General features: G+C 33.8%; 1 protein-coding gene across 7 annotated transcripts in view; it reads right to left on the bottom strand.

Annotated features, from left to right (window-relative positions):
• Positions 1 to 646: 646 nt before the first annotated feature.
• The window catches only part of Usp15 (ubiquitin specific peptidase 15), a 97,777-nt gene continuing 79,449 nt past the window's right edge, over positions 647 to 18,974 (bottom strand). For 6 of the 7 annotated variants that reach the window (XM_090327835.1, XM_090327841.1, XM_090327847.1 and 3 more), the window contains 14 exons: positions 16,701 to 16,874; positions 14,941 to 15,099; positions 14,637 to 14,861; positions 11,543 to 11,626; positions 11,358 to 11,452; positions 11,071 to 11,262; positions 8,974 to 9,089; positions 8,573 to 8,845; positions 8,012 to 8,082; positions 7,535 to 7,650; positions 6,562 to 6,711; positions 5,636 to 5,739; positions 4,720 to 4,808; positions 647 to 2,592 (listed from right to left, as the gene is read on the bottom strand). In XM_090327835.1, coding sequence (XP_090183961.1) covers positions 2,410 to 2,592; positions 4,720 to 4,808; positions 5,636 to 5,739; positions 6,562 to 6,711; positions 7,535 to 7,650; positions 8,012 to 8,082; positions 8,573 to 8,845; positions 8,974 to 9,089; positions 11,071 to 11,262; positions 11,358 to 11,452; positions 11,543 to 11,626; positions 14,637 to 14,861; positions 14,941 to 15,099; positions 16,701 to 16,874 — 2,031 coding nt within the window. In that variant the 3' untranslated portion in view covers positions 647 to 2,409. The remainder of the gene's footprint in view (positions 2,593 to 4,719; positions 4,809 to 5,635; positions 5,740 to 6,561; positions 6,712 to 7,534; positions 7,651 to 8,011; positions 8,083 to 8,572; positions 8,846 to 8,973; positions 9,090 to 11,070; positions 11,263 to 11,357; positions 11,453 to 11,542; positions 11,627 to 14,636; positions 14,862 to 14,940; positions 15,100 to 16,700; positions 16,875 to 18,974) is intronic. The other variant, XM_090327838.1, reaches the window with a different exon arrangement.

Here is an 18,974-nt window from a genome sequence, read left to right as displayed (position 1 = left end):
TTTATTCAAGAGTATGTATTATCCTTTTGAACTATTAAAGTTTATTTTTTTTGCAGTTGAAATGATATTTGAGTTTGACAAATTCAGTGGCATTAACATCATTTCCTATTTTAAAGTTCTTTTAGTAGAAATAGAAATAAATGACAAACATTGAAAAGAAAGCACTTTCAATCAAGCTTGGTGGTACATACTTGGAACTGAGGCGTAAGGCAGGAGAAGAGGGATTTTGAAGCTATCTCCAGTTACATATTAAGATTTCATCTTGAAAACAAAGAAAACAGACAGTGGCCTCTGAAAAACTGGAATTGATGCTGAAGCCTAGATCTAGGAAAAATTAAACAGAACCGACATCTTTACAAAATGAAGATATGAATATACCCTGTTACCCAGTAAAGGGCAAAAGAATGCAAGTTCTGAGAAGGTAGAAACATTTATTTCCTGCTGTACTCTCTCCAATAGTGAACAGTGGATGGTAGCCACACAAACTTGTTTAATTAGTGTTTAAGTTAAAATAATTAAAATTTCTAGTACCATTGCTTTCTCGTTCCAGAATTAACTAAATTATAACCGAAAATTCTAGCATATAGACATATCCATAAAAGAGAATTTTTATCAGCAGATTCAGAGTAAGAAATAAAAGACTAAATAAGGCCTTGAATAGCTTTATTGAAATCTGTATAAATAAACATGCACATTTCAAATGTAAACTCAAGTGAACCCAAGTGCAGACAAAATTTGTAACCTCTGTCATGCAGGAGGTTAGTTTACATTTTAAAAAAATGAAGAAAAGAAAGAAAAGAAAAATAAGAAGAAAAAGAAAAAAAACCAAAGCAGCTTTTAAAATACCAGGATGAAAAAACCAGCTTTACTATCAAGATATAAAGCATAGCCATGATCAAACATACCCCATTTATCCTGGTAAAATGCATATTTTTAAACTTTTAAATGCTAACATAAATAAATAATTTACCAAAATGTGCACTCACAGAGTGAACTTTTATTTACAATACACAATTTATAATCTATTGTATTTGATTAGTTCAAGTGAAGAACATTATACTTTTTGCTTTAATAACGTTGGGACACAAAGCAATTTCTCAGGTAGTCGATATGTGAGAGGTGCCCCAGCATTTAGTTTTCTATTAAAGGCAGTATTGTATGCCAATCAACAATACATTCTTTCAACTAGATTAAAGGGAAAGAAAGCAGCAAATAAAAATGTTTCAAATGTTCACAACATATATTTGGCATCCTGGATCCTTGAATGTGGTGAACTAAAATCAAATTCAAGGTTTGTATGCTTTATATACTGTACAGGTTCTGATTCTGAAACATGCAAATGCCATTTCTCTTATAACAAGCTACCTTCTGAGAAAAGCTGTAAGGCTATGGTGAATTCCATCAGGAACATACAAAGAAATTTAACAGACCTACCTTTTTAGCCAACTGCTCCTTAATGATTTAAAGGCTAGTATATTAAAAAAAAAAATCTCTCACCTAAGCCTGATGCAATTATTACTATGGATAAAGAATGCTATTAAGTCTGCTCTTATATTACAATAATTAGGAGAGCTAAAAGTTTACAAAAATAACAAAAAAATGGGGCAAAGAACAACAGACAGGAAAAAATTTAACTTTGGACACCAGATTAAAGATAGGCATTTTAAAGCAAATTTTAAAAGAATGCAAGGTCTAAAGAAGAGATCCTAATAGCACTAAAATATACTTACATGTAACTGAAAAATGACTTTAGATGGGAGTGTTGAAATCTAGAACCTGTTTCCCAAGTGGCAGTATGAAGAACATAATATTCTGGATTTTTAATGATACAACAAAAGAAATAACTTTTTCAAGATAGATTCCCATTTTTTTCCCCAGTAGTCTCATGATTACCAAGGATACATCTGAAAATTTGGTTTTCTAAGGATACTACTACAGTATTAATGCCAAATTAATACTGCAGCTAAATATAATATATATGGCAGCGCAACGCACATCAACTAGATTATCCAAAAACTAACTCCAGCCATAGTTATCTTGCAGTATTATTAGAGCAAAATAAATGACCAACATCCACAAATTTAACATCTGTCATCAATGAACTCACATCCAACAAATTAAAGAAATCATAATTCATCAAAACAGCAGCAAACTTAAAAGGGATTTATTTGTGATTTCCTATATATATTTAGCTTGTAAATACAAGACTGTAAATTAAGAGACAATTTCTGTTAAAGTTTTCATTGTGTTTCACTTCAAGTACTGCACAAGTTAAAATCTGATAAAGGATTTACATTCTGTTATCTGAAACTCCCCATCTCAGACTTTTGTTTTACTGTGGTGGGTAAGTTCTTTTCCATAGATACCACCAGCAAGAAAGTCTCTCTTTTATGGCTTCTAGGGCTCTCATTAATTAGTGTGCATACAGTTTTCATTTTCTATATCATTGTCATTATCATTGCTATCTTCATCACTTTCTAAGGGGATGCCTGTGGCAGCTGAAGCACCTTTAGTTTCTCGGTCAAGAGGGAAAAAGCCAGTTCCACTGAAAGTGTCTTGTCTCTGGTAGAAGAGAACGTATGCTGCTTTGGACTGTCAAAACAAAGAAAGGATGTTAATGATCATGCTTCTCAGAGACCATATGAAATATAGGAATTCTACATGACCACCGTATTTTAATTGTTTTCTGGTAGTATTATAGGTTGACTTTAGAGCTTCAAACTTGCTAAGTAAGTGTGCCATAACTTGAGCTATTCCTCCAGTCCCTTTCTGCATTTGTTATTTTGAGGTAGAGTACAGCTTTAGATTCAGGTTTGCCTGGACTATGATCCTCCACTTGTGTTTCTCTGGGGATGATATGCATGAATCACTATGTCCAACTGCTGCGCTTCTTTATACCTGGAATACCAAGTTTGGGCCACCAAACCCAGTCATTAGTTGATAAAGGAGCCACGTGAACATTATGGCTGGACTAGCCTGAGACCAGAATTCCACAAAACTCTACCTCTTAAGTGGCTAGGATTACAGGTTTAAGCCATTGTGCCTGGCTGATTTTTATCATACTGTAATTATCGATATATCTTCTTTAGATTGTAAGGTTCTTAAATCAAACATAGTTGTCTTTTAATCATTCTTAGAATGGTATCTCGTATAAGGTAGTTAAATTTTGGCTAAATAAAATTATTATTAAAACATATAGCAACATCAAATTCATATGTTTATAAACAAGACCAATTATTAGGGCAGTGAGCAGTGTTGTCAAAGAGTCTTTCAAAGAGGAAGAACAATTTAAGGATTAGAGATTTAAGAAAACAAAAACCGGGCGGGAGTTTGGCCTAGTGGTTAAAGTGCTTGCCTAGCATGCACGGAGACCCGGGTTCAATTCCTTGGTACCACATATATAGAAAAAAAGCCGGAAGTGGTGCTGAGGCTCAAGTGGTAGAGCTCTAGCCTTGAGAAAGTCCAAGGACAGCGCTCAAGCCCTGAGCTCAAGCCCAGGACTGGCAAAAAAAAAAAAAAAAAAAAAAAAGAAAACAAAAACCAAAAGTGAGGAACAAAAAAAAAATGAGGAATTTAAAATACATTGGAGGGCAGGAGCATAGCCTACTGGTAGAGTGCTTGCCTAGCATGCACAAAGCCCTGGGTTTGATTCCCTGGTACCACATACAAAGAAAAAAGTTGGAAGTGGTGCTGTGGCATAAGTGGTAGAATGCTAGACTTAAGAAGCCCAAAGACCATGCCCAGGCCCTGAATTCAAGCCCCAGGACTGGCAAAAAAATCCCTTAAAAAATAAAAAACATTGGAAATTAAGTTAACTTAGGCACACAAAAAATATATAGTATCCAAGTATCTGATTATCTGGTTGTTATAGATACATGGGGGGAGATAGTAACACAAGATGTGTGTGTATATACGTACATGCAGACACACAAGCATATGCCTTCGTGTGCCACATAATGGCATTTCAGTCAATGATAAATGGTATGTACAATTGTTACACCAAAACATTGTAATATAAATGAGGTATGTAAGCAGCCTTTATCATCTAGGCTTGTACAAGTACATTTTATGATGTTCTCACAATGACCCAAATACCTAAGAAAGCATTTTACAAAATTTATCCCTCTTGTTAAGGGATACATGAACAAATGAACAAACCCTCCCTACAATAAAAGGAAAAAGAAACATTATTTCTTATCTATTCATGAAATAAGATTAAAGTAATGCCAATAGTTGAACTCGGAGTTTATTTCTTTTAATAAGGTAGACTCTGAAATATCATAAACAAAATAATAGTTTGTGCCTTCCAGTAATACATAGTTTAATCTGTGGAACAAAACAAAAAAGTTAATGTTTCTAGTTATTTTTTCGTTTTTGTCAGTCCTGACAAACTCTATGTTTATGAGTTAAAGGTAAAACTGCTTTCCAGACAACTAGTTTTCATAACAAACTCAAATCATATGAAAAACTGCTAGAAAAAAATTTAAAAATTCTGAAAACCAATGTCCACTTAGAAAATAATTTCAATTTCTTTAAATCAAACCAAATATGTCTTTATAATTAGAATTGCCAGAATATGGGCTATAGTATTCCAGAGGTACCTTTAGTAAATTTTCTGGTGGTAGGGACTGAACTCATTCCCTTCCCTTTTGCTAAACTTATATTCATGCCTTAAAACAGCGGTCCCCATGATTTTCAAGAAATATAAGACACACTCACCACAATTTGGTCTTCAGATGCAGTAGAGACACTACTGTCATCAAAATAGTACCATTTTCCATCATCTTTGTTTTTTGCAAAAGCAGTATCTAGGGGAAAATGATAATCTCTCTGTCACTAAAACATCCAGTGTTTTCAAGAGAATCCTCAAAACTACAATTATGTAATAAGGAATATCTAGTAAAATTACACGACAGTAATTAATGAGGATTATTATGCATGGGTACATTGTAAGAAAAAGTCAAAATAAACACAAAAAGAAAAAAGCTCAGTAGATCAATAATCATGACATAAAGATAAATAGAATATATCCTAGGAATTAAAAATCTAGCAAGTAGAGAGTTTAGGCTGTTATAGTCAAGCTGGACAGTAATCTGGCAGCACTTACTCATTTGAATCAAGAAGGCATACTTCTAGGTACATATGTCAAAGAAATTCTTACACTGTAGACCACAAACAATGACATTTATCAGTCTTGCAATTTGGGTATCTCTCACTAGGTACGTGGAGAGAAATAATAATACAGTAGATATAAACCATGAATGGCGAGAAATAATGGATTTAAACAAACCATGGATAACTCTGATGCATCAGAAGAAAAACAGCTTAATGAAATCTATAGTACACTATCACGTGTGCAATTAAACAGATATGTTTAAATGAGCATATGTAAGAAAAAAGAAGAATAAGGGAGATATCCTATTTCTTCAGCTGAGGAGTAGGACTAATTCCATCCTCTCTATATCAGATAAAAACAGGTCAAAAGCTGACTCATTTATTAATCAATACTAAACATTACTATCATGTTCAATAACACCTGATATTTACCTTTAAGAAGCAATAAACATTTTAAAGAAAACAAATCAAGCATTATTTAAACATCATGATTTGAGTTAAAGGCAAACTATCAACTTACAATGTCCTCCTCCCATCCCACCATAGTGGTTGGAAACAGCAATCAAATTATAGCGGCATGGACCTGCATTTGGATTAATGAGGAATTCTGACATATCCAAATCACTGTTGTAAAAGAGAAATCAAGTTATTTTTCTGTTTCCCTAAATGCAATGACTTCTTTTATAAAGTCCGCTTTCTTTTGCCAGTGTTGTTTGACTCATATACATCCTCACCTATGGTTATATAGGTATTGAAACTATCAAAAGCTTATAAAACAAATTATACAGATCTTTAAGTCATTTGAATATTTGGGGGAAAATATTCTGAAGAGTTGAGAATTTTAAAATGCCCCAATGAACGATGTTATTGAGATGCATGTTTTCATGCTAACATAACCAATTCCCAGTGTACTAGGAAAAATTTAACAGCAAGGTACATTCTACCTACCACTAGGGCCAAGGAACCACTTCCAGCTTTTTCTGTTTATGCGGTACCAAGGAATCGAACCAAGAGCTTCATGCTAGGCAAGCACTCTACCACTGGGCTATGCACTCAGAGCCTGAGCACTGTCCTTGGACTTTCTAAAGGCCAGTGCTCTACCACTGAGCCACTGCACCACTTTTGGCTTTTTCTGTGTATGTGGTACTGAGGAATCGAACCCAGAGCTTTGTGCATGCTAGGCAATCACTCTATCACTAAGCCACATTACCAGTCGCCCTAACTTTTTTTTAAAAAAAGTATAGTTTCTTTTTGGAAAATCTAAGAAAGAATAAAAATTACAAAATTCCAATCCTTAGAACTGTAAAGAACTACTCAAAACCACATCAACTGAAATTAGGTCTAATAATACATGATCCTTATTTACTAAGTATAGTAATAAAAAGCATCAAATAACTTTGAGAGAAGTTAGAATACCAAAAGTTTACTCAGAAAACTTAAACTTACCTGACAGGAAAATCAACTAAAGTATCTAATTTGTCTCTCATGTATCGACTATAAGAAAATCGCTTGAGATGTACCACAAGTACTGGAGGCAGGGACCATAAATCCAACTTCTTTGTAGCTTGCTGATGTTCTTTACAATTTGGACAATACCTAAAAACAAAAACAAATGAGGCATGCTCAATAGAGGTTCAAACGAACACAATTTTCATTAGTGAAACAATAAACCAAAATGTAAAATGTTTGAAAAGTTCTACAAGTTTTTTCAGTGAGTAAACATTGTATGCCTAATATTTATGCCAGCAAAAGAATTCCTATTAGTTTTATCTTTGAAACTTTTCAAAGTTTAACTACTATAATTTAAAATGTAAAAAAAGAAAAGAGAAGAAAGGGTAAAGGCTGGGTTATTAATCGTTTAGTGTAACAAAATGATCTATCATAAATGTGTGCTGATAGACATATCAGAAAATCTCAAAACCTCTTAGTTCTAATACAATGATACAACAAAATTCATTACTAATTTTCCTTAAAAATTTATTACAAAATAGTGTCAAAGCTAAAAACTGGTTGGTAAAAGGAATTATTATCAATATTAAAGCTTAACATTGTAATTCTTTTGCATATATTCCCACCCCCATTATAATTATATAAGAAATCATTTATTATTTTTAAAATGCTTAAGAGGGCCAGGAATTTGGCCTAGTGGTAGAGTGCTTGCCTAGCATGCATGAAGACCAGGGTTCAATTCCTCGGTACCACATACATAGAAAAAAGCCGGAAATGGTGCTGAGGCTCAAGTGGTAGAGCTTCTAGCCTTGAGAAAGTCCAAGCATAGTGCTTAGGCCCTGAGCTCAAGCCCAGGACTGGCCAGAAAAAAAAACACTTAAGAGAATTTAATAACTACATTTTCAACCTGATATAGCCCAGAATAAATATTACATGAGAATAATAAGAAATATTTAACTTTGTCCCTTACCAGGGATCTTCAGCACCTAGCTTTTCTTTTGTTGTAAAAAGCTCAATACAATCTTTTAACTTCACAAAGGGCTTTTTGGGAGGTTTATATTCCACACTTTCATGCTTTTCAAAATCCTAAAGAGAAGTATTTCTTGAGTTAAGAGAACAAATGAAACAAATGCATTTAGTGATACCATCTCATTATGAATAATAATGAAAAATCCTAAACTTAAAACAAAAGTTCGGTACTGCTGAGATTTATATCACACTTTTTACTATTTCTTGATTAAACCTACATGGCAATTAAAACAAGTAGAAACCATGTTCTAAGCTGTCTACCTTAACCTAAAAAGATTCATAACCCACTTCTTTCAACTTTTAGGAACAATAAACCAATTTGATAGAAATAAGAGTATGATAAAAGAATTTAATTAGCTCTAGTAATCAAAAGAAAGGAAATCAAAAGAAGATAAAAAAGTAAGAAATGATGACTTACTTCCGCGGCATTTTCATCAAAGTATCTTTTTTTCAAATCAGGATCCCAATCCAAGGCAAGAAAAGATCTTTCTAAGGTAGAAACATATTTTTTTTTCTTTAAAATGTATGCACCTTAGTGTATACATTCATTTACAATTGAAATATTTACCAGTTAGCAAATATAACAGTAAAAGTAGCTATCTTCTTTACTTGCACTAGGTGATTAGAGCCAATGAAACAATTCTAATCACCACAACAAAAGGATATGAAGCTTAATCTTAGGACAGGAAGCTTAGCTCCACTGGCAGTGCCAGCCAAGAGTATAAAAGCTGAGTAGGAGCTCAATGCCCTGAGTACAAGCTGCAGACACATGCAAGCTCAGTGGTAAATTCAGACTAGCTTTATAAAACACTGATACTTAGGCATTAAGGCCTTTCATTCTAACTCTTAAGATAATTAAATGGCATTTTTTTACAATAGGACTGAATTTCATGATTTTCACTGAAGAAACAAAACAAGAGAAGACAATACTCCACAGTATTGCAGTTAAACAATCAAGCAACTTTTCACAAATACTTACCATCCAGCCTAAGTTGCCTATCATCAAATCTTATATGCCTGGTATCATCTTTGATGTAATTGATATCAGTATTGCCTAAGTTGTTGAACTGGAATGTAAACAATCGCTTTTTGTGTCCCGTGAATTGACCTTTGCAAGTATCTTCAGTACACAATCCATTTTCAGAATCATTATCTCCTCCTACTGAGTCTTCAGACTGACTGTTTTCATTCTCTGAGGGAAGTTCTTGATCTTGGCTGGATTCATCATCTGGTTCATCTGTTTCCATTTCACCTAATATTAGATATCAGACATCTCTGAATAAACTCAGTGAGATACATACATGCATAATATGGTTTCTCAAGGCCAAATATAACTAATAAACTATGTGAGAAAATTTTACTTGACCAGGCAAATCTTACTTGGTGAGCCTTCTTCATGTATGCCATTTGGGCCATTTCCATTAATATTTTGGTCCTTACAGCAATGTAGGGATCCTTCAGTTTCTTCAGTTTCAGTAGATATTTTGACATACCGGCTTATATAAAAACAGAAAACAAGTTCATTTATACCAAGTTGTAAGAAATGACACTTGTTAAAACAATTGAAATGTTAAAAGTAGTCTTTAGTGGATTCAAAAGATATACAAAAAGATATACTACCATAATTACAATTTACTAATTTGTATTGTTTTTATAAATAAAATTAGTTACTTAAAAAAATTTTTTTTAGTAGGTTGTAGAGCTTGAATTTAGGGCTTGGGCACTGTCCCTGAACTCTTTTACTCAAGGCTAGTGCTCTACACTTTAAGCTACAGCACCACTTTTGCGATTTGAGTAATGATAAGAGTCTTAAGAGGACTTTTCTGTCCGCTGGCTTCAACCTGCAATCCTTAGATCCCAGATTCCTGAGTAGCTAGGATTACAGGCATGAGCCACTGGTGCTCAATTACAAATAGTTATTTATAAGGTTTTAATCTTTTATAGGTTAGAAATATGTACCAAATAATTTTCAACTTAAAGTATTTTATAAAAAGATCTTCAGATGAGGGGAGAGGGTGGGGGGGATGGGAACAAAAACATGAGAAAGGGTAGCAATGTTTGTGAAGTAATGCACCTTCTATCTGGCAAATATAATGTAACTTTTCTATTAATTACAATAAAAAAATTTAAAAAAAGACCTGTAAGGGCTGGGAGCATAGCCTACTGGTAGAGTGTGTGCCTAGCATACACAAAGCCCTGGGTTTGATTCCTCAGTACCATACACATACAAAAAGCTAGAAGTGGTGCTGTGGCTCAAGTGGTAGAATACCAGCTCTAAGAAAGCCAAAGGACAATGCCCAGGCCCTGAATTCAAGCCCCAGAACTGGGCAAAAACAAAAACAAACATAGATACTATTGTTAATAGGACTATTCACACATTGTGATCTTTGTGTGTACAGGGCTACTTGGGTTTGACATCAGGACCTCAGGCCAATACTCTACTCACTTAAATAATGTCTGTAGTCATTAATGCTCTCAGCTATTTTTCAGGTAGGATCTCATGGGCTAGGCTGCACAGTAATCTTCCTACTTATGGTTCCTCATAGCTGGATGACACATGCATATCACCATACTCAGGATTTTATTTTTTTTTGGGGGGGGGGGTGTCAGTCTTGGCTTGAACTCAGGCTCTGAGCACTGTCCTTAGGCTTTCTCAAGGTTAGAGCTCTACCAAGTTCAGCCACAGCACCACTTTTGGCTTTTTTTCTTTTTCTATATATGTGTTATTGAGGAAGTTAACCCAGGTCTTTGTGCATGCTAGACAAGCACTGTACCACTAGGCCCAACTCCCAGTCCCTCAGGCTTTTTTTTTTTGAGATGGGATCTTGTTTTTTGCATGAGCTGGCCTTGAAAGTACTCCTGATGATCTCTGGTTTAGAATGATAGAAGTGAGCCACTGTGTCTGGCCCTATTATGTGATCTTTATGTATGGGTACTGTAATATATGTAGAAACTATAATAGCTAAATATTGGAGAAAAATAGTAAGTATGCCAATTATAAAGGATTAAAAAAAGTGACTGAAATACATTAGTGATTATCTTATAATTCAAATCCAGGATTTGGGGAAGGCAATAAAAAATGGGTTGTCTTACTATCAAATTGTATAAGTTAAATAATTAAATAAGATTATTAATATAAAGTTCTTGAACACATAATGTATATAAAGAAAAAACCTAGCATCTTATGATTTCAGAATTACATACTAGAGTTATAAATTCTTATTTCAAATATAAATTTTTGGCATGTGGTTAAGACTTTATGCTTTTCCTGGTATTGAAATTACCCTAGTAAATTGTTTTATATTATCCAGAAAGTAGATGAGATTGTAATTTGACTTTTAACATTTGTTGTCTAGAAAAGTAGAAATAATATAGATAGCACATTCTGCTAGTACCTTACATGTTTTCTTTTACTATTTATTTGATATTTTATTCCTACATTTGTTCTTTTCTTCTGTGGAACAGTTTAGCACTTACCACATTCTCAAAAGAAGAAGATTATAAAGTTTATCTTCAGTATTGTTTCGTGGTACAGCCATAAGAAATGGCTGGCCAAAAAGTGAAGAACCAGTATGGTGGGTATAACTTGAGTGTCTGAATTTTTCTCTTAGGCAAACAGGAATAACCACATGTTCAGTATCTTCTGTCCTATTGATGTTAATTTCAAACCTACAAGGACGATACTAGCCATTAACTCTTGAAATTTTATTATTTCTTTTCAGTTTTTTCTTAAGTATATTTTACATATAGAATTTTATACTTACACATAAATATCATCCCGTTCCATAATACTACTAAGATTTTCATCCATGGCAAATATTCTGTGAAATCTATGATTGTATATATCAGTAACTATCATCTAAAAGGAAACAAATTTCTATTAAATTGGTTTTACAACACTGAGAAACAAAATATTTACTTACATAATTTAACCTTAGAAATAGCTTACCTTATCAGATGGTACTCCTGACAAAACAGATAATGCCGTACAAAGATCTAGTATATTTCCAATTTTAGGGACAATCACTTTGTACTAAAAAAAAAAAACAAAAAAACAAACCAACAAACAAAACATAATGAACTTAGTACCCTGAAAAGAACAGATGAGACTATCTCATGGATGTTTCCTTCGGCAGTTGGCTCAATGTTTCTAGTTCCATGTTGCCATCACCCTGGGTGAGAATGTTCATACTGATATGTCATAGCCTACTATTCCCTAGTTCATCAAGGCATATACTTATATTCAAGTGTAATTGACTTCCTGGAGCTGTCATAATCAGAAACTGCTTCAGTTCTGTTACTTTAATCTCTAAAAGGTTACAAACTGACCAATATTTTCTTATTATTTCTTCTGTAGATTCCTTCTTATCTGTTCTGAATTTGGATAAAGATTTCTAGTCCTAATGAGACTCAGATTTTTCCCTGCGGTCTCACATCCTTCCCTCCAGACTCTATGTTCTTCATCACTTCAGCTATTCCATTACAAAAGTATTTATTCTTTTTGTTACTCTGTTTTATTGTTGCTGATTTTCTCGGAGCTACTCAAATATACCGGAAAAAATTTCCCCACATTAAAGGCTGGTGTGCTACAAATCCACAATGCCCAATCCAGAAACAATTGTTATTCTTAAAAAGTCTAACATTCTTTGTTTTCTGATGTCACAGTTTCACAGTTGTTTTTTTTTTGTTTTGTTTTTTGCCAAGGAAATACAAGCTGCAAATTGTGAGGAAATACATATAGGGTTTCTCTCTTATTCTTCCTGTCCTGTCTCTAGCAACACATGAGAAATCAGATGTTTTTTTCCCCCTTCAAAGCTAACTCTGCATATATTTTCTGAATTCCACCTTTGCTTTTTCTGAGTTCTAAACTGGCCATCATCCTTGTTTTTCTATTGTTCCAGCTCTCTTTCTCCTTCTATCCCTCTCTCTCCCTCCCTCTCTCTCTGTACCAGAGTTTGAACTTAGGTCTCTGTACTTGCTTAGGTTTTTCACAGATGATACTCTATCACTTGAGCTATGTATCCAGTCTAGCTTTGTGCTGGTTATTTTTGAGTCTCAGCTTTTCTTCCCAGACTAGTCTTTAACTGTGATCTTCTGGATTTCAGCCTCTTGAATAGCTAGGATTACAAGTGTGAACTACAGGTACCTGCCTATGTTGATTCTTTTATGTAAACAGAATATATTTTTATCAAAAAGCAAAATAAAACTAATCCATCACTGTTTCTGCTCTAAAAATTCCTCTTATTTTCCTGTCTTCTCTGTTTCATAAATAACTACAATATTTATATTGGACATAACTTTTTATATCTCTCATTCCCTTCTCAGCCTACTTTCTGGCTTTTTCCATCACCTCTTTATTATTCTAATTTCCAGGTTTCCCAAAGTAGTACACTACAGTCCTTATTTTACTGATCTCTCTGTAACAGGATGTAAACGTCATCCTTTAAACTTCTTATTACTCAATACAGTGTTTTTTTGTTTTTGTTTGTTGTTGTTTTTGTTGATTGTGGGGCTTGAACTCTGGGCCTGAGCTCTTCAGCACAACTTCCAGTTTTCTGGTGATTAACTGGAGATGAGTCTCATAGACTTTAGTGCCCAGGCTGACTTTGAACTGAGATCTTCAGATCTCAGCTTCCTGAGTAGCTAGAATTACAGGTGTGAGCCACAGTGCCCAGATCTACTACTCAATTCTTTTTCTGTTGATTTAAAACTTTGTTTCAAGCTCTTCTCTTGTGTTTATTAATTCTACGCTCATTTCTTAGACTGGGTAATCATGCAACTCTAAGTACAATTATTAATAATGGACCCTTTTATTGTCAAGGCAGTTTTAGTTTAGATACTAAATCCTAAGAGTCACTTTATATGATCTCATCTTTCTAAAAACTTGGCTACCATCTCCATAAAGCTCACTGCTTAATTTAAGTCTCAAATGCAATCTATCTTTCAGTCTAAATATATATAAACTCACTGAATGAATACTGGATTATCTTCACCTAAATATTCCTACTGTATCTCAAAGTCAGCATATGCAACATTAAACACAAGACTAGACCATATCATTCTCAATATCGAAACACTTTTCTTGGATTGTGAAAGCCATTTAACAAATGCCATATTATCTCAATTTTCCAGTCTAGTAAATTTGATATCATCTTTGAATATGTTTACACAATTTTACTTCTCATTTTCAACTAGTCTTTCTATCAAACTGCCATTCTGATCCTAAGCCACCACCTCTCTCTTCCCCTCCATGTTAGGTGGGGATTAGACCCAGGGCTTCATGCACACTAGGCCAAATGCCCTACCATTAAAATATCTCCATCTCCTGAAAGTAATTTTGTGTCCATGTCCTTGCCATTTGTCATCTTAACATTGCAAAAAGTTTCTGATGTGGTCTTTTACTTTGTTCTAGTCAGTCTTCTTTTTCACATACAAATCTAACTAATCTATATGTTGTTAAGAAGCTTTAGTGATTCTTCTTAACCTCTTCAATGAAGTCTGAACTTCCTATCATTATATCAAAGATCTATGATTCTACCTCCTGCTTACTCTATTAACTATTTGCAGATTTCAGAAGTAGGCCAATTAACTGGCCTTCACAGTTGAACTGGAGGTATGTATCAGGTGGCAGAACATCAGCCGTGAGCAAACAAGTTACATAAGGCACTGAGCTTAAGCTCCATTATTAAGGGGAAAAAAAGTGAGCTTTGTCCATGTCATTTTCTGGGCCTACGATGCTTTTATTTCCAGCTTTCACTTTGCTAATAATCAGGGCTCATCATAGACACTCTGCCAATTTGTGTAAATCACTCTGCCTGTGAACTTCTACAGCTGCCTACTTTTAATACTGCAACGAACTTCTTCAGAATAAGAACTAGAAACACTTATTTTTGTGGTCTTGGGGTGTGATTTCAGGGTCTTGCACTTGATAGATACGTGCTCTACCACTGAGCCCTATGTCCAGCTCTTGAAATCAAATTATTCATAACAAAGACAATTATTTGTTTTAAATTTTAAAATGCAAAGAAAATACTACTACTGACCTGCATAGGTTTAGTAAGGGGGTCCATTCTAACTAAATATACTTCCAAGGTTCGTTCTTTTTTCATGGGCAACGGAAGTGTCAAATAACAAAAAGGATCAAATGTTACTGAAATCTTTGCACATTCAGGACAAACTAAAGTTGACTTAAAAAGGCCATGAAATATGTCAACTATTATAGAGTCATTTCTTTTTAGATGGTTTTCCCAGGCTTCTTCAGCAACCACCTACAATGAAAATAGACCCAAATTACAAAGAGATATCAGAGAATTTTAACCATGGTAACAACAGTATCATGAAATATACCTTATCTGGCCTTCCATCAGCATCCTTTAATTGGATATATGGTTTTTTCCTAATTCTATTCAAATCTTCATGTAGTCCATCCAGTAGGAAAGCTAACAGCTCTTGACAGTCTTGCTGTTGATATCCAGAGAACTGAGGTGCAAAGCGTCCTACTTGCGTCTGAAAGAAAAGCAAAACTGTAAAATCAGAGAAAAGATGTCTTAAGAGTATACTGTTGACCCTTCATTATCATAGATTCTACATTTGAAAATTTGCCTCCTTACTAAAGTTTATTTGTAAGCCTCAAATGAAATTTTGATTATTTTTTATAGTCACTTATAGACTGAGTGGCAAAAAACTGAGTCATCTGATGTGCACATTTCCATCTGGGCAACAAGGTGACACATGTTTCAGCTCTTAAACTACAGCAACAAGTTGCTTTTATGATTTGTTTAGTTCTTTTTCTCAGATTTTCTTCTGTTTTAGGTTGTCAGTATTCAAAATGGCCCCCCACATGGTAGGTGGAAACTAGTTTAAACGTACTTCACAGGGAAAAGTTACATAAAGCTTTGTTATGACATGAGTCACTGTGAATTCATTGTTAATGAATCTAAAATACCAAGAAATAAGGGATTTTTTGAACAGAAAAACACATGAAGTTAAGCAGAAAGACAGGTTCTTTTTTGTCATATTATTAAATATATATTATGGTATCACACACATGTACATAATCACATGTCTAAATTCAGTTTGAAATAAGAAAAATGTTGACTTGATAAATGGAAATATTGCAAAAACTTTGTACACTGAAGACTTAAAATTCAGTAGCATTTTGCTCTAGTGATAGGATCACTAGAAATGAACCACCTAACATATATTCATATATTATTTCCCCTAGTCATTGTCTTACCAAGTATTTAAAAAAATATTGAAGTACAATAATATGAATTATAGTGTAAAAAAGTACAATATCAAGTGCTGCATATTTATACAAAATTTAAAGGGAGAAAATCTAGCCAATTAAAACTAATTGGGATGATGATAAGGGTTGAGAGATAGGTAAGTTTAGAATAAAAAAGAAAGTATATTCAGAGGTACTTTGGTTTATTGGTTGCTTTTTATTTTGGAAGAACTAGTATACTGATAAAAAAAAAAGTTGCTTAGTAGATGGCCTTAATAAAAAAGCCAATTAATTGTAAAAATAAATTCCTTATTCAAGTTTAAAGTTTTCTCATTGGTTAATGACATCATGAGGAAAACTTCAACATTATAATTCTAAATTTCACCTGAATTCTTAATTTGAATGCTTAAATTATTTCAGATTTTGTTCTGTGAAGCAACTAATTCACAAATATGGATAAACTTACAAGGTTAAGAACTATATTAAATATACATTTATTATTCAGTAGTTGTTTTTAAACTAGTTTCATTTGAATAAATTTAAAAAGTTACAGTGACTGCCCAAATAAAATTAGTTCTTAGACTTCTACGATATGCCTGAGTTTAGCCAGCCATTTTACAAATGGCTACCATGCCAGTGTCTCAATATTTTCCCATCTTTTCCCCCAGATCCTTTAGACGTTTTTATAAACGGATCATTCATGTTATTTCTTGCCCTGTAATTTTATACCACAGAATGTATTATTTATTTATATACCATGTGCTTTTGGAGGACCACAAACCATTTAGTAACTCATTTCCATTCAATGTACCTGAGAATGAACTTTCATGCTTTGAGAATGATATCTCCATTACTGAGAGTGCATTAACCACACACTAACCTTAAATGCTCTTGGTGTGACGTAGCTAAACTTTCCAGACCACATTTGCTTGATCAGTTCAGCATATGATTTAGCTATTTCACCTCTCATTCCTAAAGGATTGTCAAAATTCAGTTCTTCTTGATACTTATCATTGAGGAAATATTCAGTAAGTGGAGGTGTGTTGCTCAAACACTGCAAAAAATAAAACATTTCATAAAACATGTTATGATGAGAGAAACAAATTAATTAGCCATAATATACAGAGAAAAATATAAATGATGGTCTCTTGGAATAAGTACCTAGTCACTCAACTATTGCATTCAGCCAATCACTTCCTATATTTCCAATGAGTTATTTCAATGAGTAAAAAGCTCCTATTTATGCTGCAAAATATGAATACGCGTACAAACTGTTAACTGGGAGAGAAATTTAGTTTTCTCCTTTTAGTTGAGTGGTAGATATTATGGATTGTCTCTACTGTAGGGACTTGTTAAATTAGCTTGAGTAGGTAAGAAGTAAAACATAGCTGGGCGCCCTGGCTCATGCCTGTAATACTAGCTACTCAGGCGGCTGAAACCTGAGTATCAAGGTTCAAAGCCAGCCTGGGGAACAAAAGGACCTGAGACTCTTATTTCCAATTAACCTCAAGAAAATGGGAAGTGAGGCTTGGCTCAAGGGTAGAGTGGTAGCCTTGAGCTGAAGAGCTCAGGGACAACACCCAGGCCCAGGGGTAGGGTTTTAAGGTTGAGCTGAAGAGCTCAGGAACAGTGCCCAGGCCCAGTTCAAGCCCCAAGACCTTAAAAACAAACAAACAAACAAACAAAGCAAAAACACTAAATATCTAGACAAAAACTGTGCCTGAATCAATATATATTCTTAAAGGTAAAATTTATTAGTATTAAAATAATAAAAATTTTAACCTTGTTTTTGGCCAGTCCTGGGGCTTGAACTCAGGTCCTGGGCACTGTCGGTGGGCACTTTTTGCTCAACTAGCACTGAGCCACATGAGCCACAGCTTTTTCTGTGTATGTGGTACCAAGAAATTGAACCCAGGGCTTCATTCATGCTAGGCAAGCACTTTACTACTAGGCTACCTGCCCAGCAAAAACCTTTAACTTTTTCTCCTCATGAACTGTTAAAAAAACATTATCTGGAGTTCTACTGGGTAAATAGGGAATTCACTAGAAACAATTGTGTCTGCTCTGAAAACAAAGACTATTTGGGAGCCAGTATTCTCTAAATAACACAATATAAAAGCTACTTAAAAGTATTTACGTTAGGAATTGTTAGTGGTCTAGAGATTATTTAAAGCATATGGGAGGATGTGTAGGATGAAGGCAAACACTACACTGTATTATAAAAGGCTGGGAACATCTGTGATTTTGCTACTAAGTAAGTCTTCATGGTGACAGTATTACTGAGTCCACTGTCAATTCCTTGTCATAACCTTCCATTTGGACAACTAGCTTTAGAAAGGATAGCAGAGTAACTAAGCCTGAGAAAATAAACTTTAGAAACATGAACTGTGGTGTCTTTACACTTTTTACAGCTCTTATGGCAAAAAGAAGAAACATAGAATACATCAGTACTCCAGCTCTTTTCCGTTCTAAATTAATAATTTCACATTTAAAATAAAATAAATGGTAGTATAGTTTTCCATAGTATTTTATCTCATGATGGAATAATTTTAAGTTGATACTATATAATTTTATTGAGGTAGACATTATTATTTTATTAATGAAACATCTAGAATATATAATGTCTGACATAAAGTCATATGGATACCATTCTTACTATGCAGAAGATATCTGTCTTGGAATCAGGTGACAAAGTGATACAATGAGAAGCGAGCTGCTTGTATGTGTTATATTACAAACCCACTCTTTTATGAGATCCTGGGTTTATATTAATGGAAAGCAAAGCTATGTTGAAGCTTGCTTACCACTGTTTATATTAAACAGATTTATAGCTATAAAAAGTTCAACCCTTAGTGACAAATAAATAAAAAGTTCAGCCCTTCTCGTTTTACACAGATTTTCTAAGATATAAAATTAGTCTATAAATCATGTCATTCAAGTAAAGCTACTGAACAAGAGTATTTCTTAGGTTTTTCAACTAAATTATGATGCTTTATTTTGTGGCTTCTATTATAAATCAATTTAGATTTACTCACTAATTATAATATCACTAAGAAGTTTTTCTATAATACAATAATAGTTTCTAAACTGGTAGTCAGTATGTCATAAAATGTGTAACTAAGGAATTCTCACAAAATTCAAAATGTTTAGTGCT

Source organism: Megascapheus bottae, chromosome 2, assembly GCF_031878675.1.
Source record: "Megascapheus bottae isolate mThoBot1 chromosome 2, mThoBot2.hap1, whole genome shotgun sequence".
In the NCBI taxonomy this organism is placed as follows: domain Eukaryota; kingdom Metazoa; phylum Chordata; class Mammalia; order Rodentia; family Geomyidae; genus Megascapheus; species Megascapheus bottae.
The sequence above is the reverse complement of the archived record's forward strand: the minus strand, read 5'-3'. Positions and strand labels throughout refer to the sequence as shown.